Genomic DNA, 27,627 nt, shown 5'->3' on the forward strand with positions numbered 1-27,627 from the left:
TTTTGTATTTTTAGTAGAGACGGGGTTTCACTGTGTTAGCCAGGATGGTCTCTATCTGCTGACCTCGTGATCCGCCCATCTCGGCCTCCCAAAGTGCTGGGATTACAGGCTTGAGCCACCGTGCCCGGCCTAATATGCTGTCTTCTAAACAGTTTCTAAGCCTTACCTAATTCCCATTCCATTACCAAGGTTCACCAAATGGGAAAGGGTTATTTTTTTAATTTATTCTTTTTTTTTTTTTTTTTTTGAGACAGGGTCTCACTCTGTCACCCAGGCTACAGTGCAGTGGCACATGCAATCATAGCTCACTGTAACCTCCAACTCCTGGGCTCCAGTGATCCTCTGACCTCAGCCTCTCAAGTAGCTAGCATTACAGGTGCACATCACCACTCCTGATTAACTTCAGTTTTTTCTACAGACAGGATTTCACTATGTTGCCCAAGCTGGTCTCAAACCCCTGGGCTCAAGAGATTCTCCCACTTCGGCCCCCCAAAGTGCTGGGATTATAGGCATGAGCCACTGTGCCTGGCCTATTTTTTAGATAAGAGAACAGAACATAGGACATAGCCCACACATATACCTTTTTACTTCTACAAAGGTTCTCAGTGCCACTCCTGGGGCCCCAAAATAACAATCTAGATTTCTCTTTACCTCTTTCCATACCACTAATACCCTCCTCCACTCAGTCAATCATCCTATAGATATCCCCTTTAGCTAAAATCAAAACAGAAAGATTACCACCATAAAAAATCTTTAGCAATCAGTGGGTTAAGAAGGAGGATATCTGAGAGGAATAGAAGCTTAATTTTTTGAGTGGATACATTATAAAATAATCTCTACATTTCATCTGTCCTGTATTTCATACAAACTAGTAATTTTCAACTTTAAGATAAATATAAAACCTATACCAAATGTGGACCCTCCAATACAGCCTAGGTTAATCTGAATAGTCACTTTATCAGGCTTGTGTGATCTGTTTTGGTATTTCCCTCTGATTAGAAATAGCTGATGCTGAACAAAAAAAAAACCCAAAAACAAAGAAATCTTATTTTTCTTAATGGTTAGGCTGAAATCCTACAAGGTTGTCGGGTTGTTCTGCCTCCTGGAGGTTTTGTGAGGCAAAGGGTGTTGTTGCTTGTTATAGTCAAATACTGGCTCTTTTGATAACAAAGGGATGGTTAAAACAGGCTTCAACATGGAGCTTCTTACCAATAATCATTGAAGTGAATAGGTCTCTATATAAGAAATTAAACAGGAAAGGTTCATACCAGGCCTCAACTCCCACAACCGCAGTCACTATGTAGACAAAAGAAATAGTCTGGAAGGAAAATGCAGACAAAAGCATACAGAAGCATTAACGCTAGAAAGATCAGGAGTCACCATGCTTTATGCAGCATTAAGTCAAGTCAAACAGTTTTAGTAAAAGCAAGAAGTATGCTTATATTTGGTATGTGGCAATTCTTACCTTTTGTGGCAAGTCTTCTTACCTTTAAAAATACAATCTTTTGGCCGGGCATGGGGGCTCATGTCTGTAATCCCAGCACTCTGGGAGGCCGAGGCGGGTTGATCACCTGAGGTCGGGAGTTCTAGACCAGCCTGACCAACATGGAGAAACCCCATCTCTACTAAAAATACAAAATTAGTCAGGTGTGGTGGTGCATGCCTGTAATCCCAGCTACTCGGGAGGCTGAGGCGGGAGAACCCCTGAACACTGCAGAGGTTGCAGTGAGCCGAGATCCCGCCATTCCAGCCTAGGCAACTATAGCGAAATTCCGTCACAAAAAAAAAAAACCAAAGAAAACCAATCTTTTAGCCAACAATGCTATAAAATAACCAACTTCTAGACAATGCAAGCAACTGGCCATCATTTGGAGCACTTTAACAGCAACTCATAAATTGGTTAAGTTGTAAGATGATCCAAATTTACCCACCCAACCACTTCCTTCAACAAACACTCCAACTTCTGATTTCTTTACTGGAGACGTAGGTGCAAATGGGCAAAATGGCAACACAAAAAGCTGGGATTCAAAGGCAGGGAGAGTTAATAGCAAGGCCATTAAAGTAAGAAAAAAGAAATCTCTCTACACACTGAAAAGGTGGCAATGAACACAAAAAGCCAACCATTCAATTCTATGTGCATATCTTTCTTTACAAAATCAAGAGTTCAAATGAACATTTAATAACATTAAGAAATAGTTAAATTCTTGGTGTAATACTGGCATTGTGATTTTTTTTAAAGGAAGCTCTTAGAGATAGTGAAGTATTTATCATATAATATTAGAAATTTCCTTTAAAATAATTGGGAAGGGCTGAGCATGGTGGCTCATTGCCTATAATCCTAACACTTTGGGAGGTCAAGGCAGGCGGATCATTTGAGGTCAGGAGTTTGAGACCAGCCTGGCCAACATAGTGAAACCCTGTGTCTACCAAAAATATAAAAATTAGCCAGGCATGGTAGTGGGCACCTGAAATCTCAGTGACTCGGGAGGCTGAGGCAGGAGAATCGCGTGAACTCGGGAGGCAGAGGCTGCAATGGGCTGAGATTACGCCACTGCACTCCAGCCTGGGTGACAGAGTGAGACTCCATCTCAAGAACAAAAACAACACAAAACAAAAAAAATAAAATAAAATAATTGAGAAAGGGCTCAGCGAGGTTATACACGAAACCAGATAACCACATGTGCTAATTGCTGAAGCTAACCAATAGGTATATCAGGGTCTATTCTCTCTACTTTTTCTTAACTATTCTCTCTACTTTACTATTCACTATACTATTCTACTTTTTTGAAATTTTCCATAAATAAAAATAAAAAATTTTAAAGTACATATCAATTCTAATCAAAAAAGCCTAAGAGCAATAAAGAAGCAATGACAAAAGCTTTCCAAAAGTATCATGGCAATGTTGAAAATTTAAGGTAGAACACATACTTACCACCTGGCTAATGTCATATCCCCATGGCAGGAAAAGAATCCCTGTGTTATACTTTTCCCAGTGGGACAGGATGAAAGAAAACAAAACTACCCATAGCAGGAGATAAAGAACAAAAACACTGACACCAGTCGATCCTCTTCCAAAGATGGAATAAACAGTTACAACAAAGTAAACACATGACCAACTATCCAGGCCATGATCAAAAAGCTCCCCTAAGGGAGTGCTAGAATTGGTTCTGCGAGCTTGCTTTCCGTCCACACCATCTGCAACAAAAACAAACCACAGGAAAAGTTCAACATATGCACCAGGATGGAGAAAGTCTTCTTTAATCAACTGGAAAAAAACAAAACAAAACAAATCAGCGTATCACAGAAATGTTAAGTATGGCTATCAGCCGGTACTATAAAAATCTAATTATTTAATTCTACACTTCAAAGAGTTCAGGGCCAGGCACAGTGGCTCACACCTATAATTCCCACACTTTGGCAGGCCAAGGCAGGAGGATCACTTGAGCCCGTAAGTTTGAGATCAGCCTGGGCAACATAGCCAGACTCTGTCTTTACAAAAAATTTTAATATTAGCCAGGCATGGTGGTGTGGACCTGTAGTTCCTGCTACTCAGGAGGCTAAGGTGGGAGGATTGTTTGAGCCCAGGAGTTTGAGGCTGCAGAGAGCTATGATCATGCCACTGCATTCTAGTCTGGGCAACAGAGCAAGACCCTGTCTCTAAAAAAAAATTTTAAACAAAAAACAAAGACTTCAGAAATAAAATATATAATTTTTCAAAGTTTAATCTAAAAATCTAAATGTCATATTACACTGAATGGTGTCAATTTTAGATCTGAGAAAGCAGCATTTTACTTGGACTCTGAACACCTCCAAGTCTACGCAACTATTGGATTGTTTCACTAGCTACAAATTCTCAAGCTTCCAGCGAACATGCCAAAGTAATTCCTCACAACTTATCTCACCCCTCCTTGCTCTAGGATCCAAGAGTACTTCAGTCACAACATCTACTTTATCCTGTTTGAAATCATAATCACTTCTTTACAGATCTACTGCCCCCATAATCTTAAGTGCTTTCAGAAAATGCACATAGTGGATATTCAGCAAATATAAGAATTGAATTTACTGAAACTAATGCGCTATTCTTGGTGCTATAAGGATTGGAAGAATCTTAGAATAAACTGTTTGTGCCCTCAGAGTATTTACAATTGAGAAAGGAACAGGCTGGGTGTGGTGGCTCATGCCTATGATGCCAGCACTTTGGGAGGCCAAGGCAGGAGGATAACCTGAGGTTAGAAGTCCAAGACCAGCCTGGCCAACAAGGCCAAACCCTGTCTCCACTAAAAACACAAAAACTTAGCCAGGGATGGTGCGCACCTGTAATCCCAGCTACTTGGGAGGCTGAGGCAGGAGAATCGCTTGAACCCAGGAGGTGGAGGTTGCAGTGAGCTGAGATCACACCATTGCACTCCAGCCTGGGCAACAAGAGCGAAACTCTGTCTCAACAAAAAAAAAAAAAAAGAGAGAAAGGAACAAAACATGATAATAAAGCTACGGTATATCACAAACCATAGAAGAGTACAGATAAGGGAAAGGTTCTCTTTAGGCTAAGATAATCTAGAATGGCTTTTCAGGCAGGTGAAATCTGAGTAGAGGACATAAAGAATGAGTTGGATTTCAGCTGATAAGACATAAAGAAGTATGTCATTTCAAAAGGAGGGAATGCTATCAGCAAAACACACCAGGGTGGAAAAGCACAATGCATGTTCAGAAAATGCCAAGCACTTTAGTTTGACTAGAGACTAGCATGTGAAGAGTGAAGTATATAAAAAGGTTAAAAAGGAGGTTTGAGCCAGTTAAAAGTTGTAGGGAATATGGGGAGTTACTAAAGGTATCTGAATAGAGAAATGACAAGAGTGAAAGCAATGCTTCAGGAAGAGGCACCTGACGGTGTGAATGACAGGCTGCAGAGAGGGACGCTAATTAGTAGGCCTCAACTGAGATGAAATGCAGTAGGAATAAGAAGCTGATGGTAGGTGAGACACTGAGGAAATAAAAATGATAAAATGCAGCAAAGATGAGGCATAAGGCCTAAGGACAAGAAGAGAATCTCCAGTTTCTATTCTGGGTAACGAAGATAGTGGTAGTGTTAATAGAAAAAAGGAAGTCAGAAGCAGCAACAAGACTGACAGACAAGATGCAGAGTACAATTTCAGATACTGAAATTGAAGTGTTAGTGAGATATCCACATGGTAATGTCAAGGAACTCAATCCAAGGGTACTTATTAGGAACTCAGAACACAGGTGAGGGCTAGATATAAACAAGATATAAACATGGGAATCTTAACTAAGACTGTAGAGTGAGACTCACCATTACCAAGGGAATGAGGAGAAAGCCAGAGTTTAGGATAAAGCACAGTGGAACACCTTCATTTTACAGGCAGAAACAGAGGAACCTGTTAGAGACAGCCTGTCTCACTGAATTATACACTTTTTCGCCCAAAAGAAACAGTTTTGTTAACTAAGTGCTTTAGAATTAGGCTAATTGTAAAAATTCAGAATAAGGAATTAAAAACTCTTATAATTACTGTTAATCTTGCTCACTAAAGTATATTCCCCAGTGCCTAGATCAGTCTGTGGCATAATACATTGTTGAAGACTTTATGAAAAGATGAATCCCAAACTCCCTATCCAAATACTACAGATTTCTGTTATACAGAGTTGGGAAAGTTTTTGCCCTGAAGTAGCTAAAATATTCCCAGAAAGTCTTTTCTCATTATTTACTGGCTTAACAATTTCCCATTTTCAATGTAATTCCTATGCAGTTATTACAATACTCAATTCATAAACTACGTATTAATTAGGTTTTATACATTTTCTCACTATACCCATTCCATCTCCACAAGTCTGAGGTCCAGATATGCTTTAGAATTTTTTTTTCTTAAAAAGGTAATTCAGGGCATATATCATATATTATCAGAGACTCCCCAGTAGGACACAGAGCAGCATCCTGTGATCAAACATCTAAGTATTTCTATAGCAAAATGTCATGAATAGTCACACTAGGTAGAATAAAGATTATAAACTGCTTTATGTTCATTCAAGACTGGTTTGCAACAAATAGTTCATGTCAGGTCAGGATTTTTGCCAAAAACTGTGGGCCTCGAACACATAGATGGTACATCAAAAGGATCTTATGGAGTGTTGTCAAAAGTCAGAGCTCACGGGTCACTCTCAACTTTTCCCTATTCCTCTCAGCAGTCCTTGGCAACCAAATCCTTCAGCAGCACTTGAAGACCTGCTCATCTGTAATAACAAATGCGCAAAAGCCTCTGCCTAAATATGTAGCTTTTAACTAAATTTTCCCCTAATTCTTCTAGATGTCACTGATTTCTTCCTTTTCCAAACTCTTGCAGCTCTGGTCAGCATGACATCTACCATATCAGTATTTAATCGTGTAGCAAGTTATGTTGGTTTTATGAGAACAAGTCACTTTTATCTGAAGAGATCTAAGCAACTTGAAGTCAGGGTCTGCTATTTTACATGTATTTAAACACTATGTACTGAGTGTCTACGATACTGGGGATAAAGTAGTGAACAACGCAGTACTCACTTTCACAAAACTTAACATTTTAGTTAGAAAAGAGAGATAACAAACAAGCAGGAAAGTAAATAGATAACATATTACATGGTTTGAAATGCTATGGAGAAAAATAAAGCAGGGAAGGAGGAGAGAAGAACGCAGGACAAGCCATGCGGATAATCCTAATGAAAAGCATTCTTGGCAGAACAGACAGTATAGTCTAGCACAGTAGGCTTCCCTGCCCACTCCCTGACCACTCTCTGTACCAAAAAAGAATTGATCACTTCCTTATGTGTTCTCCCACTGTGTTCTATCATAGTATCTGTTTTTTAATTATTACATATGGCAGTATTACTTCCCAAACTTAAGCAAAAATTATGTCTTATTCCAGAGGTTGCTAAATACTTTTTAAAGGCCGCACGATAAATATTTTAGGCTTTGCAGGCCATAAGTCTTTGTTGCAACTATTCAGCTGTGTCTTTATTGCAGGAAAGCAGCCATAGACAACATATAAAGGAATGAGCATAGATGTGTGCCAGTAAAACTTTACTAACAAAAATAGGCTACACATCAAATTTGGCCCACAAGTAGTGGTTTACCAACTCATCTTATTCTGCGAAACCCTCACAATGAATGACAATATTTTTTGTAGAGAAACTCAAAAACATATTTATCAATTTGAACAGGATACTAATAAACTCTAGTTAAAATGAATTAAGCACAGGAGAAAATGTTATTTTAATAGGTGGCTATCCTTGCTGATTCACCAGTCACTGACTATAGTAAGTATTTACCAATTCCTTACCTAGAGTGTAGGCTACGAAGTTGAGGATGCCCACTACAATCCAAACCCAGTCAGGCACATGCTTATGACCTGGTGCTGAAAAGGAAAGCAACTAAGATTTTAATACAGTTTAAGTATAGTAGTTCTTACCATAGCATATACTGACAGTGAGAAGTGTTGCTATTTGTTCATTAGAAGTTACAGTACTTTACAATATATTTTGAATCCAGAATTAGGTAAATAATATCAGGAAACTGATAAAACCAAAAAAGCAATTCCCAGCCCCTCATAAACAGTAAAGCATTTATTTTGAGCTTTTATCAAAACTCAAGACTGAGTGTTCACCTTTACTTGAAAACAAATACTTTTCATGTGCCCAAAATGAAAAATAATGTATTTTTGGAATTTAAAAACTAACTGCATTTAATCTAATTCTTGTTGTTTATGATTGTATTACAAACTTGTATTGAGCATTCACCTTATCCTTTCCTATACTATTAATTAGCAAGACAAAAGACCTTTTGATTTGGATATAGATAGATCACCTCAACTGAATGATTTGGGCATCAGAATCATTCTGAAATATCTGGAGCTCACTTTTTCCCCTAAGACAAAACAACTGAGAATCAGAAAGTCTGGGTTCTAGTCCTGGCTTTGTAATCAACCAGCAGTGTAACCTTGAATGTATCATTTAATCTCTCCCATCTTGTATTTTCCAAATATATTGGGAATAGATGGTTTATCTAGTCCTTCAACTTATATGATTTGGGGAGATATATATAACATTTATGTATGTTTGCTTCCCTTAATAACTAAGTAAACAATCTTATTTAGAGTTGTCAAAGAAAATAATATTTCTAGTTACAAAGATACATTCTTTAGGGTGTCCTCAGGATTAAAACACACAAAAAAAATAAAAAATAAAAAAATTTTTAGAAACCCACAATACCCAAACAATGCTTAACAAAATTTAATCTTACTCTTTATTCATGTGTACTTTATGATCTTCTCATGCTTCAGAGTTGGCATTTCCAACTTCAATTACCATTTTATTACATGTACAGAAGCTATGACTAAAAGTTTCAGTAAAGTTCCACATAGGTATACTTTCAATATTCAGAATTTCTATAATATCAAAAGTCTTGGTGAGGCGCAGTGACTCACACCTGTAATCCCAGCACTTTGGAAGGCCAAGGCGGGTGGATCATTTGAGGTCAGCAGTTCAAGACCAGCCTGGCCAACACAGTGAAACCCTGCTCTACTAAAAATATAAAAATTAGTTGGGCATGGTAGTGTACACCTGTAGTCCCAGTTACTCGGGAGGCTGAGGCAGGAGAATTGCTTGAACCTGGGAGGCGGAGGTTTCAGTGAGCCAAGATAGCATCACTGCACTCCTGCCTGGGCAACAGAGCGAGACTCTGTCTCAAAAAAAAAAAGTAAAAAGCATCTTAAGTGTTTGAAACTCCAAATTTTTCTACTAAAACAATGTTGTCAATGGTATTCAGTTTCTCCAGGTCAGTCCAGAAAAGTCTGCTGAACTCATACACAGATGAATTATAACACTAACACTCCTGACTACACCATTTCTAAGTATTACTGTTGGAAAATAAATTCTCTTAGAATGCAAAAAACGCCCATCTATCTCCATCTTTCTATTCCTCTCAATGCAATCAACCAACTGAACAATAAAAACAAAACTTGTCTCCAACTATTCCCTCATCATCCCAATTCTTTGGCCTGGGGCAGAAGCCTGGTGTGAAACAGAGTGAAGATAGAACAGGTGAGAGAGATGTTGGAGCAGAGGGCGGGAGCAGGCGGACCACTGGCTCCAAAAGGGCCTCCTTCCACTCTTCCCCAATAAGGGTCCAGACTTAGCAATAAATACTTAAGGTCTAAGAACCATTTTCAGAGGAAACTAGGAGTCATTCAAGTCAAGTGGGGATGCAGGGAAGGAGGAAAGATAATCACATTTCCTTCAGAAGAAAGGGGATTTTTCTTTCCTGACTAGAAAAGGAGAAGGGATATTCCTAGAGCTGACAGGTAAACTGAGCCCTGTTTGTATTCGTGTTTAGGCAAAGTTTTGAGTTTTAATTTTCCATCTTCATGCAAACCCAATTATTCTTTATCTGCCAAAACCTCACTGCTTTTTAGAAAACATATCTAATTCAACAGGCAAGGTGCTGCCATTATAATATCCAAAATTTTTTGGAAATATGAACATTTTAACAGAACCAGAAAATAAGCAACCACATTTCATTTTTCTCTACTCAGACATTTTAAATTTTATAATAAAGTAATATTCTTACCTGAGGCATAGAAGTCAGGATCAAAGTATGCCATTAGTAGAAAATTGAATACAACCAGCAGAAAGCCAGAAAAAGTTATCAGATTGGGCGCCAGCCAAGTAGGAAATACCTATTTTTGCAAAATAATTATAAAATAATTAAAGTAGAAGAATCTCTGTCCAATATATACAACATGCAAATTGAAGTCATAAGTTTGAAAGATCATATGGAGAAGTTATAGACATGTAAACTATAATCTCCATTAGCATTATTTCTTCCATCCTCTATATTTTAACTACCTCTATAATTAGCAAACTTCTATAACATTAAGTCTATTTTAGAAAATTTTAAATGGGATTTTACAAAAATGACAAATCCCAGGGTATAAACTTCAACAGTATGATAAATCAAAAGGTATGTGACTAAGGAAACGGAGAATGGGAAGGGTAGTTTCTCTAGATATCTTACAAAACTGAGGGTTGCATTTATAATACTCCATAAAATAGGTTAAAATCTTTAAAACGTACTAAAACAAGAAAGTATATGCATATTAATTATCTTACCTTTACTATAGTGTTCCAAAATGGATGCATGACATACAGAGAAAGTGGATTGGTATCCACAGCACTGTACTGTTAAGAAATTAAAGAAAATATTCAGAGTCAATCCTTGTCTACTAGTAAACAGAATAACATTTCTCAAATGAAAATAATAGTAAAGCCAGGTGCAGTGGCGCATGCATATGACCCAGCTACTCAAAAGGAAAGAAAGCAATAGTACAAAAATAATACAAGCCAGGCATGTTGGCTCGCACCTATAATTCTAGCACTTTGGAAAGGCAAAAGAGGGCGGATCACTGAGGTCAAGAGTTTAAGACCAGCCTGGCCAGTGTGGTGAAACCCCATCTCTACTAAAAATACAAAAATTTGTTGGGCTGTGGTGGCACACGCCTGTAATCCCAGCTACTCAGGAGGCGGAGGCAGAGGTTGCAGTGAGCCAAGGCTGTGCCACTGCACTCCAGCCTGAGCGACAAAGCAAGACTTGAGTCTCAAAAATAATAATAATAATAATAATAATAATAATACAAAAATAACCTGGAGAATACATCTATTTTTATGATGTCCTAATCTGAGTAGCAAAACTAGAATAGCAACATAAATGAGGCAAAGACTATCAAGCACAGTCAGATACTATTTTTATGGGAGAAGGAAAGGGTCACAGCGTAAGTCTAAAGATCAACCCCAAATCACAGAGTTAATCACAGCGGTTGTTTCATTGGCACATACTCATCCAGAGTCCAAATCGCCAGGATAATCACTGACTCATCCTTCACTCTCAATCACCTTTTACATTACAGTGTTTCAGTAGAGAAATTTATATTGCTTACATGTCCTCACTTATTGCAGGATCAGTAAAATGCACACTGCATGCATTCAAACACTAACCACACACCTTCTCAACCTCCTTCATCCCTCTCATCTTAGAGGAATCTGTGTTTCCTCTTGATACCATTACGATACATTTACTAGCTGTTAGAGCTTGGGCAAGTTACTTAATATCTCTGCCTTAGTTTCTTCACCTGTAAAATGAAGATGATAGTCCTTACCTCAAGGGATTGCATAAGGATTAGATAAGTGAAAACAGTGCCTGACCTACAGTAAGTACTATGTAAGTATTAGCTATTATAATTACACGTTTTAAGTTCCAAAGGAATGACAGATCCCCATATAGCAGGATACTGAATTGCATAAATATGCAAAGGAAGACAAAATAGGTTAGGGTTGTATGATAAGGGAGCTTATTCCCCAGTTACTGAGCTATTTAATAAGAATGTAAAGGAAATTTTAAAGGACATACATAAACATGTAAAACTTTAAGGGTCATGTTGATAACTTATTCACTCCACACATACACTGCTAGGTATGGGGGAGAACGGATACAAAACTGGTAACAGACAAGTCTTGAACTAGTTCAAACCCTCCTTGAGGGTTCACAGTATTACCTGGGCGATTATTACCTAATTCATCCATCTGAAATTTACATATTATACTAGTCACACACTTGAAAAAGTTTTTCTTTTTTTTTTTTTTCTTTTTTTTTGAGATGGAGTGGCTCTGTCACCCAGGCTAGAGTGCAGTGGCGCGATCTCAGCTCACTGCAACCTCCGCCTCCCGAGTTCAACCAATTTTCCTGCCTCAGCCTCCTGAGTAACTGGGATTACAGGCGCGCACCACCACACCTGGCTAATTTTTGTATTTTTAGTAGAGATGGGGTTTCACCATGTCGGCCAGGCTGGTCTTGAACTCCTGATCTCAGGTGATCCACCTGTCTCAGCCTCCCAAAGTGCTGGGATTACAGGCGTAAGCCACCGGGCCCAGCCAGCTTTGCTTATATTTTCTATGTATGCTCAGTATGTATACAAAATAAGTAGTAATCATTTGAGTATCTGATTTTTAAAACTCATAATTAAAGATAAAAATTTCTTTCTGAATAAGTTTTGTGAATATGCAAGAAATACATCAGTGTTTCAAGACTTAAAAGTGTGATGGAACAAAGAAGTAAATAAATAGAAAATGTTTAAAATACCGTTAGCAAAGAGTCAACCAGTAAGCCTAATGTTTATTCAAAAGACTCCATGTCTGAGGTTCTTCCATTTCTCCAACCCATCCTGACTAAAATGAAATTAATTGGTAAAAGATCTGAGACAGTAGTAAGAAATGACAATGGGCTGGCCAGGCGTGTGGCTCATGCCTATAATTCCAGAACTTTGGGAGGCTGAGGATCATCTGAGGTCATGAGTTCAAGACCAGCCTAGCTGACACAGTGAAACTCCATCTCTACTAAAAACACAAAAACAAATTAGTCAGGTGTGGTTGCACACACCTGTAATCCCAGCTACTTGGGAGGCTGAGACAGGAGACTCACTTGTACCCGGGAGGCAGAGGCTGCAGGGAGCCGAGATTGTGCCACTGAACTCCAGCCTGGGCCACAAAGCAAGACTCCATCTCAAAAACAAAAAAAAAGAAATGATGATGGGCAATGTGGTTTGCTTCTAATGGCCAGAGGTAGAAACTCTAAAGCTGCATCCAGCCTCTCAGCAGAAGCCCACTTTAATAAGCACAGCAGTCGCCTACTTACCCAAGGTTTCATTTTAACCGTAGCCAACCAGGGTCGGAAAATAGGTGAGTACAGTACATACAGACGTTTCGAGAGAGAGAGACCAAATTCACATAACTTTTATTACAGTACATTGTTATAGCTGTTCTATTTTTAGTTGTTGTTAATCACTCACTGTGCCTAAACTTTATCACAGGTGTGTATGTATAGGAAAAAACAGTATATACAGTCACCCCTCGGTATCTGCAGGGAATTGGCCCCAGGACTCTCTGTGGATGCTCAACTCCCTTATATAAAATGGCACAGTATTTGCCTATAACCTACACACATCCTCCCATATATTTTTTGAGACAGAGTCTTGCTCTGTTGCCCAGACTGGAGTGCAATGGCGCGATCTCGGCTCACTGCAAGCTCTGCCTCCCAGGTTCATGCCATTCACCTGCCTCAGCCTCCTGAGTAGCTGGGACTACAGGTGCCCACCACCACACCTGGCTAATTTTTTGTATTTTTAGTAGTGACAGAGTTTCACCATGTTAGCCAGGATGGTCTCAATCTCCTGACCTCGTGATCAACCTGCCTCGGCCTCCCAAAGTGCTGGGATTACAGGTGTGAGCCACCACGCTGGGTCATCTACTTTAAAAAATCTCAGCTTACTTATAATATCTAATACAATGTAAATACTATGTAAATAATTGTTATATTGCATTGTCTTTTTATTTGTATCTTTTGCTGTATTGTTATTTATTTATTTATTTTTTAACATTTTCAATCCACAGTTGGTTGAATCTATGGATGTGGAACCTGTGGATACAGAGAACCTACTGTACAGGGTTTGGTACTGTCCTTGGTTTGGGGCATCCACTGGGGGTCTTGGACTGTATCTCCCATGGGTAAGCGGGGGGCAATTTTATTAGCGTTCTTATTAAACATGTACTAAACATACAACTTTCACTTGTAGGATGGTCTACAGTTTTTCTTTTGTTGTTGTTTGTTTTTTTGAGATGTAGTCTCACACTGTCACCCGGGCTAGAGTGCAATGGTGTGATCTCGGCTCACTGCAACCTCCACCTCCCGGGTTCAAGCGATTCTCCTGTCTCAGCCTCCCGAACAGACGGGATTACAGGTGCCCGCCACTATGCCTGGCTAATTTTTTGTATTTTCAGTAGAGACACGGTTTCACCATGTTGGCCAGGCTGGTCTCGAACTCCTGACCTCATGATCCACCAGTCTTGAGCTCCCATAGTGCTGGGATTACAGGCGTGACCCACCGTGCCCGGCCAGGATGGTCTGCAGTTTACAAAGCTTTTCCATAATAGATATCACTCCATCAGAGCCTGTGCAGAATGAAAGAGTTCTGAACTGACAGGACTGCCTGAATTTAAGTCTTCAGACCTGAGGACCAGGAACCAATATGAACCCCTACAGGCTGCCAATGACAAGTTAGAAGGGACCTACATTCCTCTACTTCACAAAAGTCTGCACCCAGAACCATGAAATACAGCCAGCAGGGCAAATAAAATGAAAAATCACCCCTTTCAAGTCCACCATCCATCAGAAAGCACAGAAGTTATAAGTTCAGATCAGAAGAAAACCGTTTCAGATATCACATGAATACCTAATATAGTGCACAAAGTAACTGTTCAATGTTCTTAATTCAACTATTTGCTCATTTTCATTCAGCAGCTTTCCATAATTTAACTTTTATCTAAAAGAATTCTTTAAGGAATGCTATTTTAACTTGAAAAGTTTCTCTTTTAAAATTCTGAAGCTTTAACGTGAAATTTCAACTTCAGGAGACCAGGAGAAGTATGATACAAGAAGGTCAGTTTACCTAATTGGATTTCAATTATTTGACATTCATTAACAGCTGATGAGTTCAAACAGGAAGAAAGATTAATAGATTACAGAAGGCAGCAAAACTCTGTGCTCTCGCCTTACACACCTGAGTATTTTTCAAGGTCACATACCACTCACGATAAACAAAGAAACTCTAAACTGTTTTATGAACCCACAGGAAGAAGAACGACTTAAACCTTCCACATTCATGAAAAAAATAAAATGCAAACTTTTAAAGGTGCTAGACTAGATTTGGGTTTGTTAATGTTTGTTAAAGGTATTATTTTCCATGGGAGTGACGTTTTGGCCAACACCAGGAAACCTGAACCAGGTAGATAATCCAGTTAAGACCTGGCATGACTTGCTTGGCTCTACAATCTATCGGGCTAGGGTAAGCTAGAGCCCTCAAAACTGCTTGAGGACCACAGGCTGGGTTTGATAGACTCGTTCCATGGAAAACCTCAGAACTCAGAGATGCCTTAACCTTATACACCATTGTATATCTGACCCTCATCTAGGAGAAGAGGTAAAACAGTCATCGGGCCTCAGATCACCAAAAAAAACAAAACAAACTACAAAAAAACTCACCAACTCATTACTTCGAGAAGCAACCCAATTCAAAGTTACAACAACTTTTCCATACACTAACAAAATCCTCCCCTGCCCTATATCATCTATCCTGTGTTTTCATTTTGCTCTACAAAGTTAAGCAGTCTAATTTTTCTTTTTTTGAGACAGAGTCTCACTCTGTCACCCAAGCTGGAGTGCAGTGGTGTGATCTCAGCTCACTGCAACCTCTGCCTCCCGGGTTCAAACGACTCCTGCCTCAGCCTCTTGGGTAGCTGGGATTACAGGCACCCACCACTACACCTGGATAATTTTTGTATTTTTAGTAGAGTCGCGGTTTCACCATGTTAGTCAGGCTGGTCTCGAACTCCTGAGCTCAGGTGATCCACCCACCTAGGCCTCCCAAAGTTCTAAGATTACAGGCAAGAACCACTACACCAGACCTAACTTTTCTTCTAAACTACAGTCTTTCAAATATTTGAAGACAGCTCTCCCTGTCACATCTAAATCTTTTCATCATCTGTTCCTATACTCCTTTTGCCACTGCTTTTTGCCATGGTTTCAGTCTCCTTCATCACCTAGGTCTAGTTCAGTACACCAGGGGTTGGAGAGCTTTTTCTGTAAAGGTCTAGATAGTAAATATTTGAGGCTTTGCAGGCCATATGGTCTTTGCAACAAATACACAACACTTGAAACAGGAAAGCAGTCACAGAAAATATGTAAGCAAATGGGTCTGGCAGTGTTCTAATAAAACTTTATTCACAAAAACAGGCAGACTGGGGGCTTCAGTTTGACAACCCCTGCTTCAAACAATCCAATTTATTGTTAAATCAACACAAACATGTGGTCTAGGGCAAAAGGAGCATTTCAAGTGGTATATGAGTAGGAAGCAGAACATGACTATAAGCCCCTCTTCCTTGATAACTTATGCTGCTCAAGATATTATTAATTCCCGGGACAACTAAATCACACTGCAGTCACCTGAACCCCCTCAGGCCTTTCTCACATGGACTGCAAAGTCATTTTTCTCTATGCTAATATGAGGTTGACTCCTGGAACACAGGTGCGACACTGCATCTAAAGTTTTAACATTTCATCTTGCTAGAGTCAACTCATTTCTGCCCTCTCCAGATTTCTTCTGATCCTGGCTTAGTTATCCAAGGAAACAGCTATTCCTCCCAAAACTCTCAGCATATAAATCTGGTCATGCTAATAATGCTTTCACTTAAGTCTATAAAAATGCCAATCAAGGTAGACCTTCTAAACATTTCCCTCAAGACTGCTATTACGGACCGGGCATCGTGGCTCATGCTTGTAATCCCAGTGCCTTGGGAGGCTGAGGTGGGGTGGGGGAATCACTTGAGCCCAGGAGTTTGGGACCAGTCTGGGCTATAAAAGGTTTTTTTTTGTTTTGTTTTTTGGGTTTTTTTTGAAATGGAGTCTCGCTCTGTCGCCAGGCTGGAGTGCAGTGCAACCTCCGCCTCCCAAGTTCAAGCAATTCTCCTGCCTCAGTCTCTTGAGTAGCTGGGATTACAGGTGCGCGCCACCATGCTGGGCTAATTTTTGTATTCTTACTAGAGACGGGGTTTCACCGTGTTGGCCAGGATAATCTTGAACTCCTGGCCTCAAGGGATCCTCCCGTCTTGGGCTCCCAAAGTGCTGGGATTACAGGCCTGAGCCACCGCACCCCACTGAAACTGGATAATTTATAAAGAAAAAGAGGTTTAATGGACTCATGGTTCCATGTGGCTGGGGAGGCCTCATAATCACGGTGGAAAGCAAAAGGCACATCTTACATGGCGACAGGCAAAAAGAGAATAAGAGCCAAGCGAAAGGAGTTTCCCCTTTTATAAAACCATCAGATCTCATGAGACTCATTCTCTTCCACAAAAACAGTATGGAGGAAACCGCCCCCATGATTCAATTTCTCCCACCGGGTCCCTCCCACAGTTCGTGGGAATTATGGGAGCTACAATTAAAGGTGAGATTTGGGTGGGGACATAGCCAAAGCATATCAGCAAAAAGCAAGACACTGCTCCCCATACCCCTTAAAAAATAACCACATGTACACAATTTGTGATAAATATTATAAAGGGAATTATCAGAGTATTATGCAAGAAGAGGACAGACAAGAGGACAGAAACACAAGGAAGAAGGCCACATGAAGAGGGAGGTCAAGATTGGCGTTCCGCTGCCACAGGCCCAGGCAGGCCAGGAGCTACTGGAAGCTGAAAGGGGCAAGGAAGGATTCTCGCCTAGAGCTTTTGAGGGTGTGTGGCTCTGCCAATACCTTGCTTTTCTACACTTCTAGCCTCTGTAACTAGGAGAGAATTACAATTCTGTTATTTAAAGCCACTCAGTGTGCGGTAATTTTTATGGCAGCCTTAGGAGGCAAGTAAAGATGGTAACCAGCTCCCAAAAAAGAAGAGAACAAGTGGAGCAGGAAGTATGCCTAGTCAGAGTGGTCAGAGGCAGCTTCTAACGGGCGACATTTAAGCTGAGTCCTAGATGAGAAGGCAGTCAAGTAAAGAATGTATGAGACATAATAGTGAGTGAAAGGTAGATGCTAAAGACAATGTGCTTTCATATATTCCACTTATATGAAGTTCAAAAACAGAATTGATTTATGGCAAGAGAAGTCCGAACAGTAGTCTGGTGAGAGGGACTGATGGGGACCTTCTGAGGCACTAGAAATAATTCTGTATCTTGAGCTGGGTCGTGGTTACACGGGTATATACATATGTAACAATGCATTAAATTATATACTTAAGATCTTAATGTATTGCAGTATTTATACGTAATTTATACCTAAAAAGGAAAAAAGAGAGAAAATAAAGAAAGACTCTATGACTCACGTGTGTGTGTGTGGAGGTGGGGATGTAATACATGCCAAGAAACACCTTCGAGGCAGGAAACAATAACACATACAAAGACCACTAACAGAAGAGTTGGAAATGCTGAAGGAAGGCCAATGTAGCTCCAGCATCGTATAGAAGGGCGATATGAAGCGACTAGAGAGGTGGGCAGACATCACCTGGCAGGACCACAGGGAGTTGGATTTTATTCTAAGAACAACAAACGTCCTGATTTACATCTTAAGAGGACCATTCTGATCACGGTGTAGAAAATAGATTTGAAGGGAGTAAAGTACAAACTAGAGACCAGTCAGAAACTAGTATAATTTATCAGGCAAGTGACAATTATGGGTTAGTCTAGGAGCAATACAATGACTTGTAAAATACTTTCTAAATATGCTGTGAAGAAGTGTCCATTTTTGATAGATTAGAAATGAATCCCCCTTAATTTAAGAAGGAAATTGGCTCTAACATAAGGAAAACTATGAAAACACCTTCTTGGACCTAAAAGTATGTCCTTTATACATGTATTTAAATCCCTTCTATGTACCAGTAAGAAAACTGAACTGACACACGTTTGCACTAAATACTGAGCTCTGGACAACTTAGTAATCACACTGAGTCCACTGCCCCAAGTAATGCTCTACTATCTACTAACCAGGCATAGTAGTACATGCCTGTAGTCCCAGTTACTCAGGAGGCTGAAGTGGGAGGATCACTTGAACTCAGGAGTTTGAGGCTACAATGAGCTATGACATGTCACTGTACTTCAGCCTGGGCAACAGAGGGAAATCTTATCTCTAATTAAAACAAAACATCACTAAACTTAAAATGCAAAAAAAGTAGGGTGGGAGGAGGGATAAATTAACCCTAGGACAGAAATAAAGTTTCTTAATGTACTTTTAATCAGTACAAGACATGAGGACAGGAATGCTGGCTCACCCAGGCAAGGGGGCTCACGCCAATAATGCCAGCATTATTGGCTGAGATAGGAAGACAGCTTGAGCCCAGAGCTTCGAGACCAGCCTGGGCAACATGCAGAAACCCCATCTCTACAAAATAATACAAAAATGAGCCAGGTGTGGTGCCGTATGCCTGTAGTGCCAGCTACTTGAGAGGCTGAAGTGAGAGGATCACCTGAGCCTGGGGAGGTTGAGGCTACAGTGAGCCATGATCGTGCCACTGCACTCCAGCCTAGGCAACAGAGCAAGACACCGTCTCAAAAAAAAAAAAAAAAAAAAAAAAGAGAGAGAGACTTGAAGAACTACGCCCACAGAGAACATGACTCATTGAGCAAGGAGATCTAATTTCAGTGATTACTGTCGTTTACATCTAACAAGTCGGAGAGAAGAGGGTGGCAATAGGAGACTGGAGAATTAGAGCAATGAGACAAATACAAGCAAGTCATGATGACAAACAGGTTTGCTTGCTAGACTTTAAGTAAGCTCTAACAAGATGAGAAGATAAGGCAAAAGGAGGGGTCATTTAGTGAAGGAATTTGAAATCTTTGCTGAGGAATTTGGATATCAAACACATGGAAGCCACTGCAGACTCTTAAATAGGGTGCAGTATTTGAGAAAAATTATTTATTGTCTCTTGTGCTATTACATATGATTAAAAAGATGAAGAAATCTGAAGCCAAAGACTATCTGTGAGACCCAAGCTAGACAGACTCCTCATTACTCTTTCCAACTGTCCATTACGATGCCACCCTTAATCTCTTGGTATAACCTCCAGGGATGTGTATAAATGTGGATATGTTATATGCTAGCCAATGTTCCTTTGTGCAGGGAATCACAAATGTCAAGTGTTATTTTTTATTTACTCTGCATTTACACAGCACTATGTGCCAGGCACTTTATAACTTTTAACTCATTCAGTTTTCAGAATTATCCTATGGGGTAGGTACTACTCCATTTCACAGATGAGGAAACCTGGTTAGATTAAGTTACCTGCTAAGTATCACACAGCTGGTATGTGGAAACTTTTTAACTTAATATTAGTCCGAAAGCTAATTATTTAATCAAAAGCCCTTTATCTCAATTAGAGCTAATCATAAATGAAATGGTCTTTATACTCAACTAAATGCAAGACTAGTAAATTCAGGCCCACTTGCCCCTACTAATAATTTTAAACCAGGGAAAGAGTAAACACTACATTTTCCCCATCTGCATACATTAGATACACATCCAATTAAGCATGTCATTGAAGGTCTTTATTCTAATGTTCATATATCTTATACAAAAACAGCCAGTACCGCCAGGCACAGTGGCTCAGGTCTGTAATCCCAGCACTTTGGGAGGCCGAGGCAGGCAGATCACGAGGTCAGGAGATCGAGACCATCCTAGCTAACACAGTGAAACCCCGTCTCTACTAAAAAAAAAAAAAAAAAAATACAAAACATTAGCTAGGTGTAGTGGTGGGCGCCTGTAGTCCCAGCTAATCGGGAGGCTGAGGCAGGAGAATGGCATGAATCCAAGAGGCGGAGCTTGCAATGAGCCGAGATCGCACCACTGCACTCCAGCCTGGGTGACAGAGCAAGACTCAGTCTCAAAACAAAAAAACAAACAAACAAACAGCCAGTACCTACAAGGCAGAGTTTATACTTCATTCTTAGTTTTGAGAGGCAGAATAGCATGATGAACATGGACTCCAGACTGATTGCCTGAGTTCAAATCTCAGCTCCACCACTTACTAGCTGTGGGACCCTGAGCAAGTTAGATTTTCAGTGTCTCCGTGAAACAGGGAAAATAGTACCTCTATCTCAGATGGCAGTTGTGAATATTAAATGAGATAATACACATAAAGCACTTAAAGCACTGCCTGGCACAGAGTATACAATATATAAATGTTTGCTATCATTATTATTGTTATTCAGTATTTATGATGATATTGCTTTCCCTCACTGAGCTCCCAAGGCTCGGCCTGGTCACTTACATACCCGCCACTTCCTTGTGCTTTTAACGTACCAGGGCCTTGTCAGTCTCTGTGCCTTGGTTCCCATGGGTGTCTTTGGATTGAACACCTTTCCCCAAGTTTCCCTTATGCAGTAGGCAAACTCTTATTTAGCAAAGAATTTCTTAATATTTAAGCACTACAGCAGTTAGAGAAACAAGCCATCATCAGTGAACTGTTATTTCAGAAGGTAGTAAAAGATCCAATTCAAGATGTTTTCTCCAAATAGCACCTAAAAATGTAGTAGCCATCTTCTTACCACTGAATCTCTCCCCCTCACTCCGCAGACGTTTTCCACCCATCTTTCTTGTCTCTGCCAACTGCAGAAATAATTCTTTCTGCCAGACATGTGTAAATCACTATCTAAGACAACTAGAATACATTTCAAGCCTTATTAATGTACTTACAGGAAAGAGAGGGCAGTTCCCCAAATCTAGTCAAGGTGACCAAGATTCAATTAAAGATAAGTTATGCTTCAATCAACTGTAATGGATCCAGGCAATGCCATAATTAACATATTGTATTGTAGTCAGCTTGTAGTCATAATAAACGAAAATCAAAAGATCAAGAATTTCTCATGCTGTTTCTATTGAGGCTCTAAAAGGAAAAGTGTTGGTATCTTTGAAATCTTTACAGAAATGTCCTCTAATAGAGGGCAACTCATTCACAAATGAGATTTATTTACAAGTTTTCTTTAATTCCAAGTCCATAAGCCACACTTTCATGTGGTTCCATCCAAGAGAAGTGACCTGTGCAAAACACTATTGTATTTTTTAAAAAATTATATATATAAAACAGTATGCTGTTTCATAAAACCCTGCCTCAGTGACTACCACCTCTATCCACCCAGTCATCCTACCAGAACCTGAGTCATCCCAGACTCCTCCCCATCTTTTATGTGGCCCTCTATACCACCTCCAGCTAGTCAGTCACCATGTTCTGCCAACCCTGTATCTTCAAATCAAGGATCACAGGGATCTGGCAGGTAAGTTGAACAAAGCATTCCTGCATAAAGCATATGCACTGGTAGAGAAACGGCAAATTAGAGAGCAAATAAAAACAGGGCAAGCACTATTCAGCATCAGCTGATTCTTGTCAAGAGGAAGTTCAGGGCCAGTATTGTCCAATATTCTGTTTTCTTCAAGAGAATTCAGAAATCTGGACTTTTATGAGAAAGACACTATTTATTATTATTATTATTTTTATTATTATTATTATTAAGACGGAGTCTCGCTCTGTCGCCCATGCTGGAGTGCAGTGGCTCACTGCAACCTCCACCTCAAGGATTCAAGCGATTCTCCTGCCTCAGCCTCCCAAGTAGCTGGGATTACAGGCGCACACCACCACGCCCAGCTAATTTTTGTATTTTTAGTAGAGATGGGGTTTCACCCTGTTGGCCAGGGTGGTCTCGAACTCCTGACCTCGTGATCCACCTGCCTCAGCCTCCCAAAGTAACTGAGATTACAGACGTGAGCCACCGGGCCCGGCTAGAGATACCAATTTTTGAAACAAAGCAAGTGTGGGCCAAATTAAACGTAACTGTTGGCTACATTCAGTGTGCAGGTTAACCTGTTTTGACGTCTATCTTTAGAATCCCCACTCCTTCCTTTCTATCCCCACCCCTTAGTTCAGGCCTTTGACATTTCTTAACCTAGTTTTATGCAGAAGCATCATCCTAAAAGGCCTCCAGATCACCTCTAGCTCTCTCCATCTTCTACACACTGCCAGGGTGAGCTTCCTAAAATTGAAATGTGATCCTGTCTAGATTTCAATTTTAAACAGTGGCTCCCCAAAACCTATAGCATTATAATGTGCCTAAGAACCACTTGAGATATTTGGCTTTTTTTTCTTTTCTGAGACAGGGTCTCACTCTGTCATCTAAGCCAGAGTGCAGTGGCATGATCTCAGCTCACTGCAACCTTGACTTCCCGGGCTTCAGCAATCCTCCCACCTCAGCCTCCAGAGTAGCTGGGAACAGGCACGTGCCATCACGCCCGGCTGATTTTTGTATTTTTGGTGAAACTGGGTTTCACCATATTGTCCAGGCTGGTCTCAAACTACTGGGCGCAAGCAATCCACCTGCCTCGGGCTCCCAAAGTGCTGGAATTACAGGCCTAAGCCACTGCACCTGGCCTGAGGTATTTGTTAAACATGGAAATAACAGCAATCTATCCAGAGTGTATCTCCCAAAGACAGCCACGAATTTGCTAAACACCTCCCGAAGTGATTCTGATGCCAGCAGTCCTTGAACCACACAGTGATCTACACTATCAAATCCAGAAGTCCTTTACATCGAATCATCCCCCTCTGAGAGCACCCCACCTCACTCTCCAGTCTCATCTCCTGCCACTTCACCATTATGTCTAAACACCTTACCTAACTTCTTGTGGTTCCCAGAAAATACCCTGAGGCCTTCATCACTTTACACTCCATTGCTCTCTTGTTCCATAAGGCCTTTCTCCCTCTTAACCTGGTAGTACAGTCTCTGATTTATGACAGTTTCACTCATCATTTTTCAACTTTACAATGGTGCAACGGTAACATGCATTTGGTTGAAAGTGGTATGACATTCTCTCGAAATTCTGGGCAGCACAGCGAGCCACAGCTCCTAGTCAGTCATGCAATCACAAGGGTGAACAGGCCAGGTGCGGTGGCTCATGCCTGTAATCTCAACACTTTGGGAGGCCGAGGCAGGCAGATCACCTGAAGTCCGGAGTTCAACACCAACCTGGCCGACATGGCGAAACCCGTCTCTACTAAAAACACAAAAATTAGCCGGGTGTGGTGGTGCATGCCTGTAATCCTAGCTACTCTGGAGGCTGAGGCACGAAAATTGCTTGAAGGAGGTGGAGGTGGCAGTGAGCCGAGATTGCGCCGCTGCACTCCAGCCTGGGTGACAGAGTGAAACCCTGTCTCAAAAAAAAAAACAAAAACCTGTGAACAACCGATTCTCTACTGCACTGCCAGATGATTTTGCTCAAGTGCAGGTGAATTACTCTAAGTGTTCTGAGCACATTTAAGGTAGGCTAGGCTAAGCTATGATGTTCAGTAGGTTACGTGTATTAAATGTATTTTCAACTACAATAGGTCTATCAGGAACAGAAACCCATCATAAATGGAGCAGCACTCTCTCTCTCTCCTTCTCTCTATATAATATAAATATATATATTCATCTCTCTAGACTGAGCTTTGCCTTCACCTCCATCCCCTGAAGGCTCTCTCAACTCTAGCTCCCACTGCCTGGAAGTTGCCTCCTCTCGTCTTCCACAGGACCCAGCACTTGCCTAACTGGACTTACTAACTTTTCATAACTGTTCATTTACATGTTCACATGCCACCAAACTGAGTTCTTTGAAGAAAAGAATTTCAGCTTAGCTTAATTTTGCAGCCCAAATGCTATGCCTGACACTGAGTAGACCCTCAATAAATGCTTGGTGAATAAACAAAATCAAACCGTATGATGGCCAGGCACGGTGAATAAATAAAATCAAACCGTATGATGGCCAGGCACGGTGGCTCGCGCCTACAATCCCAGCACTTTGTGAGGCCAAGGGAGGAAAATCACCTGAGGAATTCAAGGCTGCAGTAAGCTATGATCGCACCACTGCACTCTAGCCTGGGAGACAAAGCAAGACCCTGTCTCTAAAAAAAGATAAGAATAAAAATACTTTTTTATGAAATCTGCAGGAACTAGTAAGGTTAAAGGCCAGATTCTGGTTCTTTAGCATTACCATTAAGATGCAAACACAGTCTCTCTTTACCACCTCTTAATTGTAATACTAATAAATTCATAATTATCATGATTCCTATAATCAGGATGCTGTTGTTGAAAGCCAATTACCATAATAGCAGAAACCAAGTCATCACAAAACTATACATATATTTATACACACATACTCATTATTATTATTATTATTATTTTTTTGAGTCAGGGTCTTTCTCTGTTGCTCAGGCTGCAACATAGTGGCACAATCATAGCTCACTGCAGCCCAGCTTCCAGACTCAAGTGATCATCTCACCTCAGCCTCCCAAGTAACTAGGACCACAGGCACGTGCTACCATGCCTGGCTAATTGTGTGTGTGTGTGTGTGTGTGTATGTGTGTGTGATGAGGTCTCACTATGTTGCCCAACTTCTATCTTCAAGCCATCCTCCACCTCAGCCTCCAGAAGTGCTGGGATTACAGGCATGAGACACTGTGCCCAGACAAATTACCTTCTTGAACAAACCAAACAAAATATTTCACAGAACACTTCCTCCCTGAGGCAAAATGATACAATTTGAAAGTAGCTGCTACACTATCAATTAAAAATTTGCCTTCCCAAGGTTAGATGAGCAAACCAGGACAAAAAAAAAAAAAAACTTGCAGTTTCACCCTTAGATAAGTGGGGAAAAATCCCTCAACTATAAAGACCTGTCCAAGGGCCCGGCGCGGTGGCTCACGCCTGTAATCCCAACACTTTGGGAGGCCGAGGTGGGTGGATCACCTGAGGTCAGGAGTTCAAGACCAGCCTGGCCAATGTGTGTGGAACCCTGTCTCAACTAAAAATATAAAATTTAGCCAGGCGTGGTGGCAGGTGCCTGTAATCCCAGCTATGCGGGAGGCTGAGGCAGGAGAACTGCTTGAACCCGGGAGGTGGAGGCTGCAGTGAGCTGAGATCACACCACTGCACTCCAGCCTGGGCAACAAAAGCAAAACTCCATCCAAAAAAAAAAAAACCGGGTGTGGTGGCTCATGCCTGTAATCTCAGCACTTTGGGAGGCCAGGACAGATCACCTGAGGTTGGGAGTTCGAGACCAGCCAGACCAACATGGAGAAACCCAGTCTCTACTAATACACAGTTAGCCAGGTAAGGTGGTGCATGCCTGTAATCCCAGCTACTCGGGAGGCTGAGACAGGAGAATCACTTGAACCCAGGAGGCAGAGGTTTTGGTGAGCCGAGATCGCGCCATTGCACTCCAGCCTGGGCAACAAGAGCAAAACTCCATCTCAAAAAACAAAACAAAAAAAACCTGTCCAAAACAAAGGATGGGTAGAGGCCAAAAATAAGGTTGAAATCCTTCAGTATAATTCTCTGAAGTTACCTTAGTTAATAAGAAACAAAGAACAATGGTAATGGTAGTTAAACCTGGTATCTTCACATTTAAAATACAAAAGCACCCTTTCAATATCCATAGAGCTCCTTTTTTTTTTTTTAACCATACTTCCAAAATGGTTTAGATTCTTTTACACTCTCATTCCTTCAATATTTATTTAGCACTTACTCAGTTCATGGTACTGTGCTAGACCTCAGTCATGTTATTAAAGGAAAAAAAAAAAAAAAGTCAGCTATACGGCCTGCCCTCTAAAGCTCACGTCCTAAAAGAGAAAGCAGACATTCAACTAATATTCAACTAACTGTTTAACTGTGTTAAGTAACAATGGCGAATACAAGTGTCAATACATAACACAGAATCCATCCCATGCTCTTCCATACCAAAAGTCAGTTGTCTTATAGTTTCCTGCTTCAGAAACCTAATTTCCACTCCACATGTACACCCCTTTCAGCAGTTATTCTGTATAACTGCCAGGTTTCCAACTGTAGCTCTCTGATATATCTCCAGGGAAAATAAAGAAATTAAACTACTTCAAAAGTAATTTTTCCACCAACTGCTTTTGTAGTATCAGTTCTTTACATCTCTCTTATAAAGCATCACATGAGGGAATACAAAATCTCTTTTGAGTGTTTTCAGTCTTTACCCATTTATGGGGAAAAAAGACTTTAAAATAAGCATTTATAAAGCACTTACTATCTGAAGACAACACAAGGGGAACGCAACGACAAGAAAAAAAGATCTGTGAGATTTGTGTTCGAGCAAAACCGATCACATGGATTTTTTTCCTTTGGATACCACTGGATTTATAATTTTAATATAAATGCAGTATTGAGTAATTGCACTAGAAGAATATTTAGGTTATAAATGTGTACTTTTTTTCCCCCAAGGAAGCCTCATTATAACTAAAATAATATCAACAAAGTATTTTAGTGAACATTGGACGCTTGCTAAATCGACCTTTGTTTTCCAGGATGATAGGAAGTCTGCTGTCAGATACAGGAACTTATATAATAAAAAAGGGGGAAAGATCAGAACAGAAAATTACACGAAACTTCTCGTAAATTAGGACATCTATTTAGTTGAAAACATAAATCTAGGAAAGATTCTTTATAAGAAAAAGGAGATTTCCTATTACAAACACTGCTCCCATTGAAATAGCTATTTTATTGGCATTTAGAAAGTCAGACACTAGTAAGGAAGAAAATGTTTTCTATGCCAATATTTACCCTGCAGAACAGACAACAAAAGGGGGGTAGAGCTTAAGGCAAAACAGGAGATATCTAGGTTAACAGCCTTCTAAAATGAAAGTTGAAAAGCACTGGCCCGAGTTCCCAAGAAGGCTCTGGACCCTCTTTCCACTTAAAATTTTAAGACAAGTCATTACCTCAGTTCAGAATGGTATGGCACAACACTGCCTGAAAGCAGAAAAACATGCTATGTGACCTTCTAAGGACCCTTGCTTTTTTTTTAACTCGAGTTAAACAAAATCCATTATGACTTTTTCAGTTATTCATTCATTCCACAAATGCTTATTGGGTGCCTAGTATGCACATAGCACTGTGCTTAAGCCATGGTGGTCCTCAAGAAAACTCTAATGACTTGGGCATTATAT

General features: G+C 40.4%; 1 protein-coding gene across 1 annotated transcript in view; it reads right to left on the reverse strand.

Annotated features, from left to right (window-relative positions):
• Nucleotides 1-27,627, reverse strand: part of SELENOI (selenoprotein I) — a 45,525-nt gene that overhangs the window by 16,704 nt on the left and 1,194 nt on the right. Inside the window, exons 2-6 of the mRNA XM_005576363.5 lie at nucleotides 10,153-10,221; nucleotides 9,611-9,719; nucleotides 7,326-7,400; nucleotides 2,933-3,195; nucleotides 1,210-1,318 (exon numbers count right to left, since the gene is read on the reverse strand). Coding sequence (XP_005576420.2) covers nucleotides 1,210-1,318; nucleotides 2,933-3,195; nucleotides 7,326-7,400; nucleotides 9,611-9,719; nucleotides 10,153-10,221 — 625 coding nt within the window. The remainder of the gene's footprint in view (nucleotides 1-1,209; nucleotides 1,319-2,932; nucleotides 3,196-7,325; nucleotides 7,401-9,610; nucleotides 9,720-10,152; nucleotides 10,222-27,627) is intronic.

This window comes from Macaca fascicularis, chromosome 13, assembly GCF_037993035.2.
Source record: "Macaca fascicularis isolate 582-1 chromosome 13, T2T-MFA8v1.1".
NCBI classification, from domain to species: domain Eukaryota; kingdom Metazoa; phylum Chordata; class Mammalia; order Primates; family Cercopithecidae; genus Macaca; species Macaca fascicularis.